An 18,537-nucleotide genomic window follows, 5' to 3' on the forward strand; every position below is an offset into this window, starting at 1 on the left:
TTCCCATTTAATTTTTAATACTTATGGTTAAATATTTCCCATGTTACTATGGGTTTATCCTGTATAAAAGATAATGATACTTACATAATCTGCAGATGATTTTGAAGAAATCAATACTTTGGACTGAGTTTTCCTGACACAGGAATTGGATCTTCTAATTTTTACAGTATATGAACAGTTTGGCAGTGAGCACACAGTCTCCCCACTACACCAATAATCTCATCATTGGTATTCAAGCACATTTGTGGGGCTTCTTTTCACAACTCTATGGGACCCTTGACAGTTCTGTTTGGGACAAAAATAATTTCCTTAGATTTCCTTTATAAATCTTTCAAATAAACATTACCATGCAAAAGTAAGGAAGTCTGTCTCACCTTTCAGAACAGAGCCCACTGACATACAGCTATTGCTATTATAATCACAGCACTTAGAACTTGATCACAACCACAAATAAAAAGAGAGCAGGGAGCAGGAAGAAACCACATTTTGCTTACTTGAAGATACTTCAGCTTTTAAAAATTGATACAGTCAATAATTATCAGGTTACAGTCAAAACCAAAAATTCTAAGTAATTTCTTGTTATTTAAGCCTTCATGAAACTGCTTTTCTTGAGAGTTAGGTTCTTACACAAGCAGCTAATTAAATATGCCATGCAATTTCTTATGTCTCCTCATGGCCTGTAAAGGCTAGGAAGCACAGGAATTGGATTTGCAGGACTTAACTGCAGGCAGCTGATGTGAATGTTACAAAGCAGCAGCAGTGAGTCAGTGTGAGACACATCGTCAGCTCCGGATTAGTTAACAAAGCCACGCTGTCTCGGCATCGATCACTCCAGCCGATGTTTCAGAGCTCTGTCCTCTCCTCAACCCCTAACGCCACCAGACATCAAACACAAGGCCCCCACCTTGCAGAGCTGCTACCGGTGCCAAGGGCCCTGCAGCCAGCCCAGAGCACCCAGGCAGTGCCAGCCTCAGACAGGGACAGCAGCTGTGGCAGCTCCCCGGCACAGGGAGCACACGGACGGGAGAAGTTGTTCCTACACTTGGGATACGGCCTCAGCATCTATTGGGAAGAAGTTCTGGCTGCTAAGGAGCTATGGAGAAGCATTCCCTATGGATCTGACTGTAAGCATCTCTATTTTGTTAGTGCCACCAATTTGCAGTTTCATTTTTACATCTCATATCGGGCAGTAACACATATGCATTTGTATGCATTAACATCACAGTCACTCCCCAGGCACAGGTAGTGAAATCCACCACTGAAATATATTTAACTGTCCCCTGGTGCCAATCCCAGTAAACAAGAGTCCAGAGAGGTGCCTCAGAGGTGGCTCACAAAGCTTTGAAGTGATGCACTCTTGTTCTCCAGGCGCAGTCATGTTAACACTGGACATGTGCCAGCACAGTTATTTGAAGAACAGTAAATCAGCACCTGTCTCTCAGTATCAGCTATGAATGAGCTTACACAAATGTGCATGTTTGCCAGCTGGCAAAACACAGAAAATCCCAGAGCTGCCAACCCAGCACATCTCCATCCAGAAGAGAAAACTAAACAGATCTCATTTAACCGTGCTTGAGAAATTATTATGGAAAACAAGACAAAAAAGGCACACAAACATTTCAGTGCCAAGGGAATCTTGCCACCTGTTCTGCCCTGGGAAAACTGCACAATGATACCCAGATTGGCACTTGTCCGACAGGAGGAAATCAAAGGCCAAAAGGACTCTGAACTACAGCAGTCACTGTACTAAACAAATCCAAATGGGGGTTATCTCCTATTGCACAGTACTTGTTACAGTATCAGTGTCTTTCTTACTGCTGACAGAATTTGTGAGCACTCTATTTGTGAGGGCAACAAAGACTTACCTGGGACATTCCATGGATCAGCTCATCAGCAAGGCTGAGGAGAGGCCAAGTTTTCAAGCAGGTAAAAAATCCATTTCCAATAGACAATTTTACACTAAACTATGCTTCCTTTTTTTTTCTGACAGAGAATTCTTTAACATCAAGTTTGTTTCAGTGATTTTTATTCTGCCTTTTTAATCCTCAAACAAATTGTTCATTTCAGGGTAGTTCTATCATATTTCCTAAATATTTCCTTATTCAACAGAAAAGCTGTCTGACACAATCAGAGAAAGTGAAACATAGTGTAAGAACTGTTTCACCCTGTTTTAATTTGTATTACTCATTAGAGTTCTAGACTTGACTGTAGTGACGCCAAGCAGAACTGTAGGAAGAAGTATTATGGAAGTATAGCTTTGGAAATTTTCTGAAAATACTTCAACAACACTAATAAAGACAAGGCTTTCATTAAATCTGCAGCCTGGTTCTCCTTCAATTCCAGTGTTTTCTCAGATGATGTTTTAAGATGATTATAACATGCATACCTTAAGACTTGTACACAGAAAATAAACTAATAAAAACCAGAACTTGTTTCAGATAGCAAATATAAGTTAGCCCTCCATTCTACCTTGTATTTCAAAGCATTTATAATTCTGCTAAAAGTAAGAGTGCTCTACACTTCAGATATATGCAAATGTCATTAAAATTCAGCATTGCTAAGTGGGGAGGAAGTGAGTATTTTGCCCCGATGGTGCAATCCATAAAGACTAACAACACAGATGAGGTTTTTAATTTCTGTATTAATGATCTGTTGGAGTACAGCCTATTTATTACTACTTCTCCCTGTAGCCTATGCCCTGTAAAAGCATTTGCTAATTAAGTGACAAGGACTAGGATGACAGCAGCTTGGCACCTCAATAGCAAAAAAAAAAACACATTAGCAAGAGGAAGACAACTGTCTGGTTAAGTGGTTACCATACAAATCATCTTAGCAGTTGGAAGACGAGCTCCAAAGGAGTCCAAAGGATTGATACTTCACACATCAGTGTGAGAAAAATCCAACTCACAAGAGTTCTGCATTTATCCCTCAGTTCCACAATGGTGAAGTTTCCTACTCCTGACAAGAACCAGAATAGAAAGAGACAGATCAGAATCACCTCGCTAATAAAACCCCAGAGTTTGAAGTGAAGTTTCAGGGTTATTCTAGCCCCCTTGGTCAGATTACATAATACAGTGACTGTATTCCCAAACAATTAGTAGCTTGTTTCAGCACCATGACTTCACAGGAGAGACCTTTAGCCTCCAATAACTTACTTCTGTCACCTTGAGAAGGTGAGTTTCCTTCACTAGTCAAAAGGAAAAGATTTTCAGCTTAAAACTCAGTCCTATAAAAAATTAGGCCAAAAGGTATAGATGGACAAGAAGAGTTGCTGTCTGTTTTTCTAACTGGCATCACATCACACAAGAAGGGCAAGGACAAGAACAATGGCTCTAGACCTGAGGGAGGGAAGATAGGCCTGGGTCAAATGGGAGTCACTTTGCAGTCACAGAGCATATTCCCCATGCCTAAAAGATCAAATATTATATCTGCAAAACCAAAATGTACAATAATCCACTTACTCATTCTCTACTCATTTTCCACCCTAAAAAGATGGCTTCTGCCACTATGTGTCATAAGTAGACCTTGAAGGATCTCATTTCACTTGATATGGCTACAGCAGTTTCAAGAGGAAAAAAAAACCTCCACTCTTCAATTTAAAAACCCCTATTGTCTAGACCATGACAAATTTGGTGGTATTATACTGCTGAAAGCTAAAACTTCCTCAACACTTTACCAAACTTAATCAAGAACATTCTCAAAAAAATAATAAAGGTGGCCACAAATATCACTAATAAAGTAACAGGAAAGAGAAAAATTTTGGTTGGTAAGGCACATCCCATAGATGCTTTTTTAAAATAAGTCCAATTCTTATTACAGCTTTTAGCCATTGGGCTTTATCATGCCTTTGTCATTACACTGAAGAGCACCTTCAAATAATTATTTCTTTATTGTAAGAGTCTGCTTATGCACTATAATGACAACTTTTACACAGCAAACACAGTAAGACTAAAGTCATCCACTGAATCACTTCTCTATTTATTAAACCAAGTTTTATTGTTTCTTTGTCCTCATGTGTTAACAACTTGTGTTCTCCAACTTTTCTAAAGTCAAATATACAATGTTGAAAAGTATTTAAAGCCTAAAAATTGAAATTTAATACTTCATAGAATAATTTAAATGAAGTATCTTTTAAGCCTATCAAATAGTATCACAAATATCATGGATATTGTGTGATCTCACCTCAAATGTTTTACAAAGTTTTTGAAAAACACTTAAGCGTTCAGACATTTACATTTAAGCCTCTGATGAGGCTGCTAATTCCAGAGGCAAATAAGATCCTTTCCCAGTACAAACCTTTCACCAAATGTTCAAAACGACACATGACAAAATGAGAGAACTTTGAAACTGAAGCCATAAGGACAAAGAAAAAGCATGAGCAAGATTTGAGATTCCCAGTGAAATTTTACATTATCAATGCTACTCTCTGAGTACTTTCAACCTGAATACCAGAAAATCTACAGGTTATGCAGAAAGATGGTTTTGTTGTGTTTCAAATTTCTAAATTGACAGTGTTACTACTTTGTTCCTTAAGGCAAAGTGACAATCACTGTAGATAGAGAAGGTATGAGGAAAGCATTTATAAATGATGGAAAGCAATTCTTCCAGATGCTTTCTCAATTCCTCAATAAATTTGTACCATTCCTTTTCCAGGAGCCTCTCCCCTTCCAGCTCAAGCAGGTGAAGAGCCATCCTGCAAAGACCAGCAATAATGCACAGACTCACATTTAGATTTAAAACACTTTGACAGTTCAATTATTGCAGTGCCTGTTTATCTGATAAAATACAAGTTAATAAAGATTCCAGTCCAGGAAAATATCTGCAAACTCTGACACTTTCCAACACCTTCTGCAGGGGGATTTTGCTGAGCGTGGGCTGAAAACCAAGCAGCAGGTCCCTTGCCTTTTTTCCTGTACTTTTTCCATGTCCTATTTGTAGTAATATTCTCCTTTTAATATGAACTGGCATTCCCTTCCTCGCATGCTCATTTTTATAACTACTCAAATATCTGCTTCCCTCCTTCCACACACTCACAGACATGTTACTCTTCTGACTAAATGCCACAGGAAAATGGAAACCTCTGTAAGTAATGAGTTGCTAGTAGAGTCAATAAGCAAATAGGAAGGACCAGCTGTAGAAACAACTCAAACTGGGAGGTTCTATCTATAAAAGGATCATTTAAAAATAATAAATTATAGCTTGGATACACCAAAGGAGGCTGCAGAATCTTTTATGATGGAAGTTTAAAGGACAAGCCAAAAGTAGCTGCCAAGAACAGAGCAGAAATACTTATACCTGGCTTAGCTCTCACAACATCCCTGCCTAGATTTACATTAATTTTCAATTTAGGTAATAAGACTGATTAAGCAAAATGTATACATGTTTTGCAATAGCATTATACATAGACTTCTGTAAGGCATCAGACTCTGTGCCACAACTGACTACAACATGTTACAGACTGGCCAGGGCCAGCTGAAGATACACTTGGACATGACAAAGCAGGGTAAGACAGGGGAGCCTCCTCAAGAACCAAGCCAGGTCTCCTCTACTCAATCTTCTGCCTTGCCTTCCTCCTGATGGAAGCTGCCACTTCCAGCTGCCACTTCGGAAAAATCCAAAACTTTTACATTTGGATCATTACCCTGTTTGTGTTATTTCACTAACTAGTGAAGGCCACTTCGTATCTTAAATCTATCTGAGCAAAATTCAACATACCCAAATGCAAACCTTCATTGCAAACAAGGACTAAGGCTACAGAACAGGAGGTCCACACCCATTAAACATAAGGTACTAATGTGCCATGACAGCAACAAGTGATGTGCATTTTAAGAGTGTGACACAAAGCTGGAGGATGGTTTTTACATGCTATTGTTGAGAAAACTAGGGCATGGTATTGTCTTTGAGATCTCCAATTCAGAACTGAATTTAAAAACCAGGAAGGGAGGTACACCTGTGCTGTATGTGGTGTCAATATATGCTCTAGACAAAATTCCAGTTACTGGTAAAATTCAAAGACCTCAGGTGATGTGCAGTGTGTGTAGATGATCCAGTAACTCTTCCAAGCCTTAACTGATTGAGAAGTTTAAAATGCCTTTGTTTTTAGACAGAGTTCAACTATAAGACATTATAGGCAAAGTATAACATGATACAGATATTCATGCCCACCAAGACAGATACTCTTTTTTTTTTTTTGGTCAAGAGAGCTCTCACAACTTTTGGGTTTGAAATCTCATGAGTTAATCCCTCACTTACTCTACTGTTCTGTTCCTACTCTGCACTGTTATTCTAGTGAAGCCCTGTCAAACCTAGGTCAGAGGCAACAGAAGAAAGTGACATTAAACATTTCTGCACTTGACTCCTCAAGGCCTGCAAAATTACAGATAAACACAGAGAGAAATGTTATATGAACAGTAATGAAGTCATAAAGTACCAAAAAAAAAATACTTTCCATTGAGTCACTTTGGGAAAGCCAGATCAGTAATATCTCTTAAACCTCCCACAGCCTAGAACAAGATGTTCCAGAAATCAAGCCCACCACCATGCCAATGTGCCCATGATACACAATATCACAAATGATACACTATCTAGTATCATTTATTATTTGTATGTTTAGAGGTGACAGAACTACCAGTTTTATCCTAAGGGCATTACAAGTACTTGATAAAAAGAATTATATATGTGCTCTTCAGAATACCTGTGAGCACAGCTCCAGCCTCGTTTCTCCTTTCACATTAGACAGTTGGATGCTGCTTATCTCTAAACACCCTGAAGACATTAAATAAATACTGGAAACAGGATCCCAGCCTCAGGTACAAGGTACGTATTTGGACAGGCACACCTTTCCTGATCAGCCAGCACTTTCCAAAGTCAGAGAACATTAATTTGACCACACAAATAAAGACTAACAACTAAATAATGAATTGAGGAACATCATCCCAGGGTATTCAAATAGGAGGCCTCACAGTATAAGCACATACAGCACAAACATCTTGAGGATACTGATCCTTTTGTACCCACCACCCATCTTAAGACATCCAAAAGTATGATGCCCTCTCTTTGTATTTATACTTGGCCTTGTACAATTCTATATTGGATCAATGACTCCTGTTTTCATGTGCACACAAATAATACACTGCAGAAAGTCCATTTTTAACACTGAAATGTCACAACTATTTCCAGTCTCTCTTAAAAGGTCAGCTACAGAATGCAGAGACAAAAAGAACACCTGAAGGAAATTCACAGCAACTTGAATACTTAGTACTGAACCTGAAGGTAAATGTGAATAGAAGATCATCCTAGATTTTAGTCTGACTGCTGTTCCAAACATATATTTTATAATTAATAGTAACTATTTCCTAATGCAATACTTCATTTCAGTATAATGCTTGGATTCCCCCACAATTCCTTACATTCATCAGCTGGTTTTCCCAAGAGTTTAAGGGTTTGGGATCATGGCTGTTCATTTATACAAACAGTCTCTGCCCAGCTTGATCTTAAAAGCAAACCTCAGCTGCACTTGCCATTGAAATTTAGAACAGGCACTGGTCAGTCAGCTGCTTCAAACTAGATTGCTGATATTTTGGCAAAGTTCAGTTTTTCTAAAGTAGTTTCCATAATATCTGGTATTCAGTTGAACATGAATTCAAAGTGTTATAGTAGTGGCTAACAAAATCAAAACACTAGCTTAATACTCTGAATAAACCACAGACTTTGATTTATTTGTGAATAAAGGTGCACTAGAAATGTTAAAAGATCATTTATAGCATATATGACCATTAACATACACATCTGAGATGTAACATACTCTTATTCACAAGTTAAGAGAAGGCAACTTCTAACCCTCACAACAGACTGTACTTTAAAAGAAGTTTCCACAGAAAAGGACAGAGGGGAAGAAATCACTGAAAAACATTTGTCAACTACACAGCAAAACAAAAAATCTCAAACCCTTAAAATAGTCCAAGCATTCTTTGCTAAATCGCTTGAGTGAGCCCAATGTATGGTACAAAACAATGGACAAATACATGACTGAAAAAGCTCTGAGATGTGGTGGGTTTTGAGACACCTTTGATCATTTAAAGGGAAGGCTTCATTGCTCCTGTAAAATTACTTACACAGTAAGTTTAGAACTATCCTGGATTTTTCTCAACTTCAGTCATTTAGCTGCGAGCCTGCAGATCAGAGTGAAATTTAACTGTGGCAAGCCACGAGGCTCTCTTTACTGGAAGCACATCAAGGCTCTCACATGAAATCTGATCATCAGCACAGCAGGATTAATGACAGAGGTGGTCAGGCTGATAAAGCAGCAGAACAGAAACCTGTTTAAATGACTTTGGAACTGCATCTGTGATAAAGTTGTAATGCATCCTCACCCCTCGTGGCAGAACTGCAGAGCTCTGGTCGAAACTGACGCAAAAGAAAAGAGTTTATCACTCAGTCTCTGCCTGCAGGGGGACTGTGGTTGTTTCTGTGAAAACAGACACCAGATACTCAGACTACCACCACAGCTCCCACAGTAATGCCACCAACTCAATCCAACTCCTTGGGATGTCTACTTTAGCTCACTGCAAAGGAGAATAGCAGGGGACGGTTTTTAAAGAATTAGAGGACTTGTTAATGTACATAAAAATAAACTGGTTACTAGGGATTTCTCTCAGTCAACAAATTCTCAAATTAATCAATTACTATGAATGCTGGAAATTCATCTTTACTTTTAGCTACCTCTTCCCCTCCACCTGAATTCTGAAATTCTCACAAGTAAACCAAGGTCTGTTATTTCCTAGTTATTTAGGCATGACCCAAGCCTATTGGTACCTTTATAGATGGCACAGCAGCTTCACCATAGAAACTGTAATGATGAATTCCAGTAACATGCAGAACTTTAAAGCATTTAACATTCAGAAAGTTTTCCAATCAGGAAAATAAGAAAAAAACCAACCAAACGAAAAACACCAAACAAACCCTTGTTTTCAACTGTTACAAAAGCTGGCTTTATGAGGAAATGTCCTGCACCAAGTCTCCTACACATCCTGAATAAAGTTCTTCATGTCTAGCCATTTGAAAGAATTGAAAACTTGTGTTAGTGAAAACTAAAATTTCATATATCTAGCTGAACAGAAAAACTTCTGTGGAGTGACTCGCCTTTACTCAAGAGGAAATATATACCTGGAGATCTCAATGCCTTTGGGTATTAAAGCAATATCAAAATAATTTCCATTTTCTAATGCAGGTATCTATTTACAGCAATAAAACTGGATAAAAAGTTTTTTGGTTTAACTTCAATAAAAAAACCAGATTAATTGTCATGAAATGGACATAATACACTGTAAGACTGTTTTCATTTCAGTGAAACCCCAGAAAAGTGTGTGGAGGGTAACTCCACGCAAAGTCAGGAACTAGAACAAGGAAATAGACCATTTTTTCAATGCCTGAAAGACAACTCCATGTCCTGTTCCTCTACAATAAACCTTACCAGAACAGTCAGAGCAGCACAAACACTAACAGCACTATAAAACTGCATTTGTCAAATTGCTTTGAAAAGATATTTTCCATGTCCCACATTCATAGCAGCAAGCCACTGACAACATCAGATTTTCTTATTCATATCATTTCCTTCAAACCAATCTCTGATTATTTGAGCTAGAAGTGTGGCATAAGCAGCAAAAGAAATACAGAAGAGCAGTTTATTGTATTGTAATTTCAGTGCAATAAAATCTGTGGTTTCAAACTCAGCAACCATGTATGGAACACCTTAACACATGCACCTAAGTGTTGTGAGGCAAAGACTACCAAAGGAATGTGTACTACCCCACAAAACCCAGAAACCAGCTAAATTAAAGACATTTACACTTACATATGGGAGAATCAACAGCCATCAGTGTTTAATACTACATAAATGCAAAAAGACATGGGAGAGGTCAAAAAATAAAGCAATTATTTTTAGCTTTTTCTCTTTCTCCCAAAAAGCTCTGCAACTCCTCAAATAAGTTATAAGTGACAAAAAAAACAGCTGAAAGAGTGATTGAAGAAATATTTGGAGCCTGCAAGTTCTTCATCACTGACCCATTTTGAGTGAAGTAAATACAAGGACTACCATTTGACTTCAGTGGAAAGCACTTTGCCTGACAATCTTGTACATTCTCACCATCAAACATGAAGCAACCAACATTGAGAGGAAAAAAAACCAAACACACACCTTGAACACCTCAGAGAAGAAACCAGAGCCAATTTTCTCACAGGTGAAATCATCAAGACGAGTAAGTCTGGAAAAGGCACTTATCAGGGCTCTGTATGAAGAGGTACAAACTCTTCCCAGCTGGGATGCAGTCCCCTCTCCAGAGCTGCTGTCAAAGTCTTCGGCGCGCTCCAGGCGTGGTGGAAATCCTGCTATTGAATTCCGCTTACTTCGGTCCATTTTGAAAACAAGATTTTATTTCACTGTGGGAGGACTTCTCACATCTTAGGTAATGTGCTGTCTTCTCTACTCTTGTTGGATCCTGAAATACAAAAAAATAGAGATTACCATTATAGTGAAGGTATCTAGTAAGTTTGACAGGACTCCAATAAAGCTCACACCCATTTAAGAGAGTAAGAAAAGAACAAAGCCATCCAAGCAGGGGCACAAAAAACAAAGAAATAAAACAAACTACCACACATTAACAGTGAAAACAGAAACCTAATGAACTTTTCCTTTAGATACATGGAAATACCCTATGTTCTGGCTATTCTGAGACAAATAGGCTTGGAACTCAAAGTTTAACTGGTAACAAACAACTTCCATTCCCTTTCTCCAAGCCTTTCTTTTTTACTTAAATTCTGGTTGCTACAGCAAGCAAGAGAGCCAGAGGAAACCCAAAAAATGTAACATTTTATTCTACTTCAGTAGTAGCTGGTAACCAATCTACTGCTACAGCAAGAAACTATTTCACTTTCAGGAGTGAACAAGGGATCTCCAACTATAAAACACCTTTTTAAATATTTTCAATCAACATAAGGAAAGTTATTCACTTAAAGCATCAAAAGCTTGTTTTTAAAGCTTCCATTTATGAGCTATGAATTCCGAGATCAATTCCTTACCTGGTAGGAACACAAAGTTATACCCACTGAACACCTAGCCCTCAAATTAATAAAAAAAAACCAACAATCCTGCTTCAAAGTATTCTTATAACAATCTGCCAGACAAATTTTCCTAGCAAAGGTATTTTTTAAAGGTATATTAATTTCAGTTCAACTGAAATACACAGGAAACAAGCTACATTTGCCAAGTAGGAGAAAAGGGGGGGAAAAGGAGGGAGACTAATAATTTTTTCTCTTTTTAAGAGGATGATGAAGTAATCAGGATGACTCTGGAGCCCATCAAATTCAGCTTGGACTGGCAAGCCTGGCAGGTATTTTTAATACTGGTATTTTAAAACTTTAATTATAAAACACAGGTATTTTAATTTTTTTCTTTAAACCTTAGACTTAGGAGGTTATTCATCTACTCCAAACTTCACTGTTCATTTACAGCAATTTAGTGACACCTATAAAGCCTGAACAAAGTGAGCAGTCACAAAGAAGATTTTTTTTTTTTTTTCCCCAAGGGTGGACAAAACACTAGAAGGAGAAGGAAACAATAAAATAATTTTTTTAAATGTGGGCAAAATAACCACAGAGCGGGCAATTACACTTCTATTTACAAAGATGAACAATGCAGTACATTTGAAAAGCATCTCAGCAACAGAGGCACAGCAGCTGTCCTCTGAAAACACAGAGTGCTGCCCCAGCCATGCTCTGCATGCAGTGTATCTTTCAGAGATGCTCTGTGCCAGCACATCAGGCACACACACAGCCCTCCCCTGCTGTCACAAATAAGCTCTGCTGGACTGGCTGGAATTCATTTGGGGTTGTCCGCTCCAAAAAAGAAGGGTGTTTATTTCAAACATCTTAACACCTCTCTAAATGGATGTCAGTGGGTATAAGGGACTCTCACCAAGGCATGAATATGAAAATTTAATCTCTATCAAATCCCACATCGTGGTTTCCCTACAGAATTTTGTATGCAGACTCCCACCTGCCTAACCTTACTACCCTTTTCAGATTCCAGTGGCCAACTGGCACACAGCAGATCAGGATCCAGTTTGTGATCTCATATTCTTGACTCAGGAGCCTTGAGGGTCTGGAAAAGGCACAGAAGCACCACAGGAAGATAAAGCCTGAGAAAAATAGTCCAGAGAATTTCCTCAGCTACAGACAAGATGCCTGGGAGTTTCCAAGGCCCACTTAAGTAACTCCTTTTGATCTGAAAAGGACAAGCTATATTTTGGTTACTTTTCATGGAGATAAAGAAAGAACTGTCTATGGAAGGAGAACAGACAGAGAAAACCATGTTAATAACAATTTTTTGGATCAGAAGATGCCATCTTTCAAGACTGACCAGAAAACCTACTGTAATTGGAAGAACAATTTTTTAGTACTTATTTCCATCAGAGTAGCACCCACATGCACCAGACATTTTCCATGGAAGGAAGCAAGCATTTGCCCCCAGAAATGCACAACCTGACAAGCCAGTACCACAGGGTACCCCAGGATCACCACCCCACAGAAAGTGCAGAACCTGAGGGTAAATCCAGTGAGAAAACACATCTACACTGCAACCCAGCAAACTAAAGACTAGAAGCTCTCAGGCAAAGCAAGATGAAAAAAATAAAATAGGAAAGACTGCTGCTGTTTTAACCAGAGGAAGACAGACCAAGTTAGATGAGTATTAAACAAGAGGAGCCTAAATCTCTTAAGTATCCAGATACCATTAACAAAAGATGGCCTCGACACAGTTTCTACATCTATTTAACAAAGGTGAAAAATCTCCCTCACACATATACACATCCTTTTGATTGAAATCACATGGTGAACTTCGCAAAACTCTGTACAAATTCCACAATGAGAGAAGCAATTCACTGTACTTCACACAAAAGAAAGCCCCAAAAGGTTTTGCCATCTGGATTCCCAAGTAACCCATTCCTTCATTTTTGCCTGCTAGAGTTTACCTTTCCAGACAGCTACACAAAATCCTTGGAAAATATTAGGATACAGCTCCATTATCTTGCCCAGGATTGCATACACAGAATTAGAGGAAAATTTCAAGTGGGCACAATTCCAAGTGGGTCTCCTGTCATTTTGGCCAATTACACTAATGATCACATTCTCAATGAAATCAACCAAGGTTTAATTGACTGTCAAGTCAGTCTGAGGTACTTTAATTTACTACCTTATATGGTTAATTAAAGTGCACTGAACAGAATCCAAGACTATCCTGTAAATCCTGTAACCAACTAAAAGGTTGTTGGGTGGTTTTTTTCACATTAAAGTTCAGCTTAAAAACTCTTAAGATGTGCTCAACAGACAGTTAAAAGACACTACACACTAGAAAACACATTTCCTAATAAATATTTAGCTTCCAGAACAATTTTTCTGACACCCTTATTCAGGAAAAATGCCAAGAATAAAGTAATTCTAAAATTCACCTCTCAAAATGCATATCTGCCCTATTCAGCCATTTCTCACATTTCTAAAAAGCACAATTTCAGAACATTTCATGCCCTACTAAATTTTTATTTCTTTGCTTACCAAAACACACCTTGAAGGAAAAAAAAATCCATATTAATATTATATTAAAATAAGTTTCTTCACTGAATGAATGCCTTGATTGTTTAATCATAGAAATTACTATAAATACAACTATTATCAGCATTAATTGGGTTAGAGATTTATCTTTCAAAACCAGCGCCAGAGCCTGCAATTATTTAAAGATGGAAACCCCACAAGAGCACATCAAGTTACACCCTAAACATCCGTGTCAAACTAACAGGTGGCATAATTAGCCAGTAATTAACATTTTATATTTCACAGATATAAAAATGGGTAAGGCTCCTCAACTTCAGCAGCATCCCTTTTATACCTCAGAGTATAAAACAAGATCCTTCCAAAAAACATTTCAACTCATTGCTAAGAGGTTTTCTGTCCCCAGTATCTTTATAAATATGTGCATATTTGCACTCAAATGTCAAACTCACAATTTCCTAAAAGATGGCCCTAATAACAACAACAACCATTTTTAGACACAGAGACTGTCGCTAGGCACTCAGCCTGGAAAGCAATAAATCTGGCAGAAGCATGTTATTAATTTGAACAGGTTTTTTCTGAAGAGCAAGATGCCAAAGCTTTGATAAAAGTCATTTGCCAAGAGTTAACTATTTAAACTTGTAGTCTGATGAAGCTTCAACAGCCAGCACTACAAAAACATAAAGGAATTAAAGGAATGATGCTGGCAAGTCACTCCACAAAATAACAACTCAAGGGGGAAGAAGACTTCACTGTAGTACTGTGCAAATTTCAGAAGGGCTTCAAAGAAATGTAAAGAATGAACTTTTCCAAAGACTGAATTGACTGAGGTCCTTAGCCTGGAGGAAAAAAAAATAAAAATAATGAAAAATGCTTAAAAATGAAACCAAAGAATTTCAACTGAACAGGTAAAGAGAACCAGGCACTCAACAATTTTGCTCTCAGCTGCTGTCACCTGCTCTCCTAACAGACAGAAGCTCCTTGGTTTGTCCATACCTTAGCCTCTTGTCCTTGAGAGGAAGACAATACCAAATATTTACAGATGAGGTAGCTACAAATACCAGAGCTTGGGTTATGTTTGGCCCAGCTCATCCTGAACCTGAAGTCTTTTTGAATACTTTATGGGACAAGTCTTTAGGTTCAATTTACAGTCTTAGTTACAACAGTGCATTTGAACATGAAAATCCCAATACTTTCTATTTTCACTTACATGACATTTTGCTTTCATTTCATCTCCCCTGCACAGGATAATTCCCAGCTCTAGCCAGTGCTGTCAAAGCATGAGCTTCCTGCAAACTAGAACTGACATTCCTCAGAAGAGACCTGCATTAGCCCTGCTGCACCACTCCAGAAACTGGAAGTCTGCTGAACTGCATCATGATTTTATAATGCAAACAAACCTCCATGAGAGGCTAAGCTGAAACAAACAGTTCATTTATTTTGTGACTCTAGCCAAGTTTGAAACTAGTAAGAGAGACCAGCTATTACAGCAGAGCTCAGGATTCAGGGCCAAGGTTGTAGGTTTAAAAATATTTTCAGCAGGCATAGGCATAATTTCTAGCACATATTTAGAAGGCAAATATAACTGAGGGAGAATATTAAAAACTCACAAACAAACAGAAAACTACTTGATCCTTATGCCCACAGTGTAATTACCAGCATTTTCTAGGGTCCAATTACAACACAAAACTGAAGCTCTATGAAGGACCTTGCAACAATCCATTCCTGCCCTAGCCTGGTTTCAGTCCCAGGTTTCACTGCACACAGTGCAGACAGGCTCCAGCCTGGGGACAGAGCATCACTGGAGTTAAATCAGCACTCAAGTAGATCATGTACAAGACACAGCTGCTGCTTCAAATGGATCATTTTAATACATTATGTTTGCTTAACAAAACAGAGCCCAGCAGAGACACTGAGAAGCTGCTCATGCCTTCCAGGTGTCAGCAGGCTGACATTTGCTGAGTTCTTAATAAAAAGAAAGGGAATCAAAGCCTTCTAATACCAACAGGCATTGTAACATCTCAATCTAGGAATTTCCCTCCAGCCTCTCTGCTGGGTTTGCAGTGAGGGCTGACAGCTCTGCCAGCACTGAGGGCTTCACATGAGGCTGGAAACAACTTTTGTTGCTTCAATGCAGCCAGTGAGACAATCCAGAACAGCAAAGGGAAGAGAACACGAATGTCTGACAGAGGGATGAAGACAAAGTAAACAGGCTGAATTCTATACCTGACTGACATCTCTTGGACACAATCTGATATTTATGCACCCCACACAAGGCAGTCAATATTTGTATTTTCCAGCTTAAAGTATCATCTCCACAAATACTGAACACATTCTGTAGGCTACCCTCACTAAGCACAGGGCTGTGTTACTGGCTGCACCTTACAGTGAAACACCGAGTACTTTGTTTACTGCACAAATGGAATAGTAACTTGCTCTTCAATAATTCATGACTTTCTCAAGTGAGAACAGGGCTTCCCAAACCCGTTGTTCTCAAGGTACTGCAGACACTGATGTCTGCTGGTATTTACAAACCAATGTGAAGCTCCTGTACAATGGAAAACACAACTCATAGTATGAGAGCCCTGGACCGCACCAGGTCAGCCATCAAAAGCAAAGTTATTTCAACCAGCTCCACTGCTGGCTGCAAAAGCTGCTCCATTTCTCCAGTGCAACCAACAGCACAATCACACCAGAAAGTGGTTTAGCCACTACCAGCAATGTGTTCAACTTAACAAAAAGTGACAGGATCATATGAAAAGAAGCTTACAATCTAAGTCAGAAAGAGGACTTGGCAACAGACAACAGATGGAGCCGCTGTGATACAGTTGCTGATTATTAGATGGACTTACTGAAGAACACACAGCTCCAAATGAATATGTTAGGGAACTAATAAGCAGAAAAGGGCTCTAAGGAAAAATTATGAACACTGACCTTTTTTTTGATCTTGCCTAGCAGAGCTCTTATTTTTGTGCCAGCTTGCAGATGCCACACTGCAAGGACACAGCAAAGAGCTCTGCCATTGTGCAAACGCATGGGTGTCTGCTACAGGAAAAATACAGAAAGGGAACCTATGATGCAAGTGAACCACAAGCTTCATTCTTTTCTGCAGCAGATACAGAAGCAACAGACCCCTCCTTCAACCTTGCATTTCTTTCATGAGTCCATGAAACCATTTGCATAAAGGATTACAATGGCAAAAGCAAATATCTGGAATCAGAGAGTATAACTAAGTTACAGGAGGCCTGTGCCACCAGAGCAGCTCTTGTGAACTAACTCTGTCCTTCCACAGTCACAAAAATATGAAGAACTGAAGCAAGGCTTGCTCTGTAGCCCTAATTTGTGCCTGGTCCCAGCTGCCAGCTGTTCATCCTAATAAAAAGCCACAAAACAAATCAAAGCAAAAAACACAGGAGAGCACACACCTGCCACCAGGTATAGGGAACACACCTTTGCCTTCAGTTTAAACTACTCGTTCTGCAGGAAAGTTTCACACAAACCAAAATGGACAATGGAATTACTCAGCCATGTCTACAGTTGAACACTGCAAGAATCAGAAAATGACATTTTTATTGGCATGTAACAATAATTTCCAAGGATGATGACTAAATGGAAAGGTTTATGACTAGTCCACAGGGCACGTCAGAGTTTCTCATAAAAATTCTTATCTTAGGTTGCAAATTCCACTGCCTAATTAAGCCCATGGAACTATAGTCTGTTGATTTTGCAGACAATAAAATATGGTAGAACTCTGATCTCTAGTAAAAAAATAAAACAACAACGACAAAAAAAAAAATCTAAGCACAAAGGCTTCTCATAAACTAACCTAAATGTTAGCTGTTGCTTTTTTTAGAGGGACAAACAGAAACACTTCAATAAAATTCAACTCAGTATTCTTCCCAATTCAATTCATTACTCTTGAAATAGTAGCTTTCAACTGTTACAGCACCACTTACAGGAACACACAAGTGGAAAGTCCCCCGTACTTGAAGCACAAACCCTCCAGATCCTCCAAGGAATACAAAATTAAGAGTGACCACCTACATGTATATAGCACGTCTCACCTGAAGGCCATAAAGCAAACCTATTCGAACATACACCCGGACACTCGAGCCTGTTATTAACGCGTGATTCACGTATTCTTACAGGGCTGCACTTACACAGTAAAAGCCGAGGCAAGCCCTCGCACCCCTTGGCAGAGCGAACATTTCCAAGGCGATCCCGGCCGGGCAAAGATCCGCGCCGGGCGCCGCCAGACCCTTGGCCCCGGAGCAGAGCGCGCCTTTCCCGCCGCCCCTCACCTGCTCCGCGCACCTGCTCCCCGGCACGCCCCGCTCACCTCAGGGCGGCGAGAGCCCCGTGCCGGCAGGGAGCCCCTTCCCGGGAGCGGCCCCGCTCCCCGCCGCCGACCCGCCCGGACCTGCCCCGCGCCGCCCCCGCGCCGGCCGTTACCTGAGCGGCGGCGCCTGCAGGGCCCGCGGGCGGCGCGGGCTTTCATGGCCGCATCCCGCAGCCGCGGCCCCTCAGCACCCCGGCGCGGGTCCGCCCCGCCGCTGCGGCCGGCGCGGGGGCCCCATGTGAGGCGGGAGCCCGGCTGCGGGACCCGGGGCCGCGACCGCCGGCTCCGCCTCCTCCTCCTCCTCCTCGCGAGCGCCACCGCCCACAGCGCCGGGCCGGGAACCGCCCCTCCCCAGCAGCCAATCGGCGCCAAGCGAAGAGTGACGGACAGTGCCTGTCGACCAATGGAAAAAGGAAACCGGGCGGAGGGATTCGCAGGTAGTCTGCGTGAATGCCCCTTTCCAATTGGTCGCAGGCGCTTGAACGACACGCTATCTGACCAATCACAGGAGGGACAACAACTCCCGAGAGACGCGCGGGAGACAGCGGCAGGAAGAAGAGGGGGCGTTGCTATGGGCGCCTCGCTCTCATTGGTCAGCT

At 40.2% G+C, this 18,537-nt stretch overlaps 1 protein-coding gene across 1 annotated transcript in view; it reads right to left on the reverse strand.

Moving 5' to 3' along the window:
* The window catches only part of TESK2 (testis associated actin remodelling kinase 2), a 76,148-nt gene extending 57,891 nt beyond the window's left edge, over positions 1-18,257 (reverse strand). Inside the window, exons 1-2 of the mRNA XM_058808290.1 lie at positions 18,052-18,257; positions 10,196-10,496 (exon numbers count right to left, since the gene is read on the reverse strand). Of these exons, the coding sequence (XP_058664273.1) occupies positions 10,196-10,414 (219 nt within the window). The 5' untranslated portion in view covers positions 10,415-10,496; positions 18,052-18,257. The remainder of the gene's footprint in view (positions 1-10,195; positions 10,497-18,051) is intronic.
* Positions 18,258-18,537: the final 280 nt, after the last annotated feature.

This window comes from Ammospiza caudacuta, chromosome 7, assembly GCF_027887145.1.
Source record: "Ammospiza caudacuta isolate bAmmCau1 chromosome 7, bAmmCau1.pri, whole genome shotgun sequence".
Lineage (NCBI taxonomy): Eukaryota > Metazoa > Chordata > Aves > Passeriformes > Passerellidae > Ammospiza > Ammospiza caudacuta.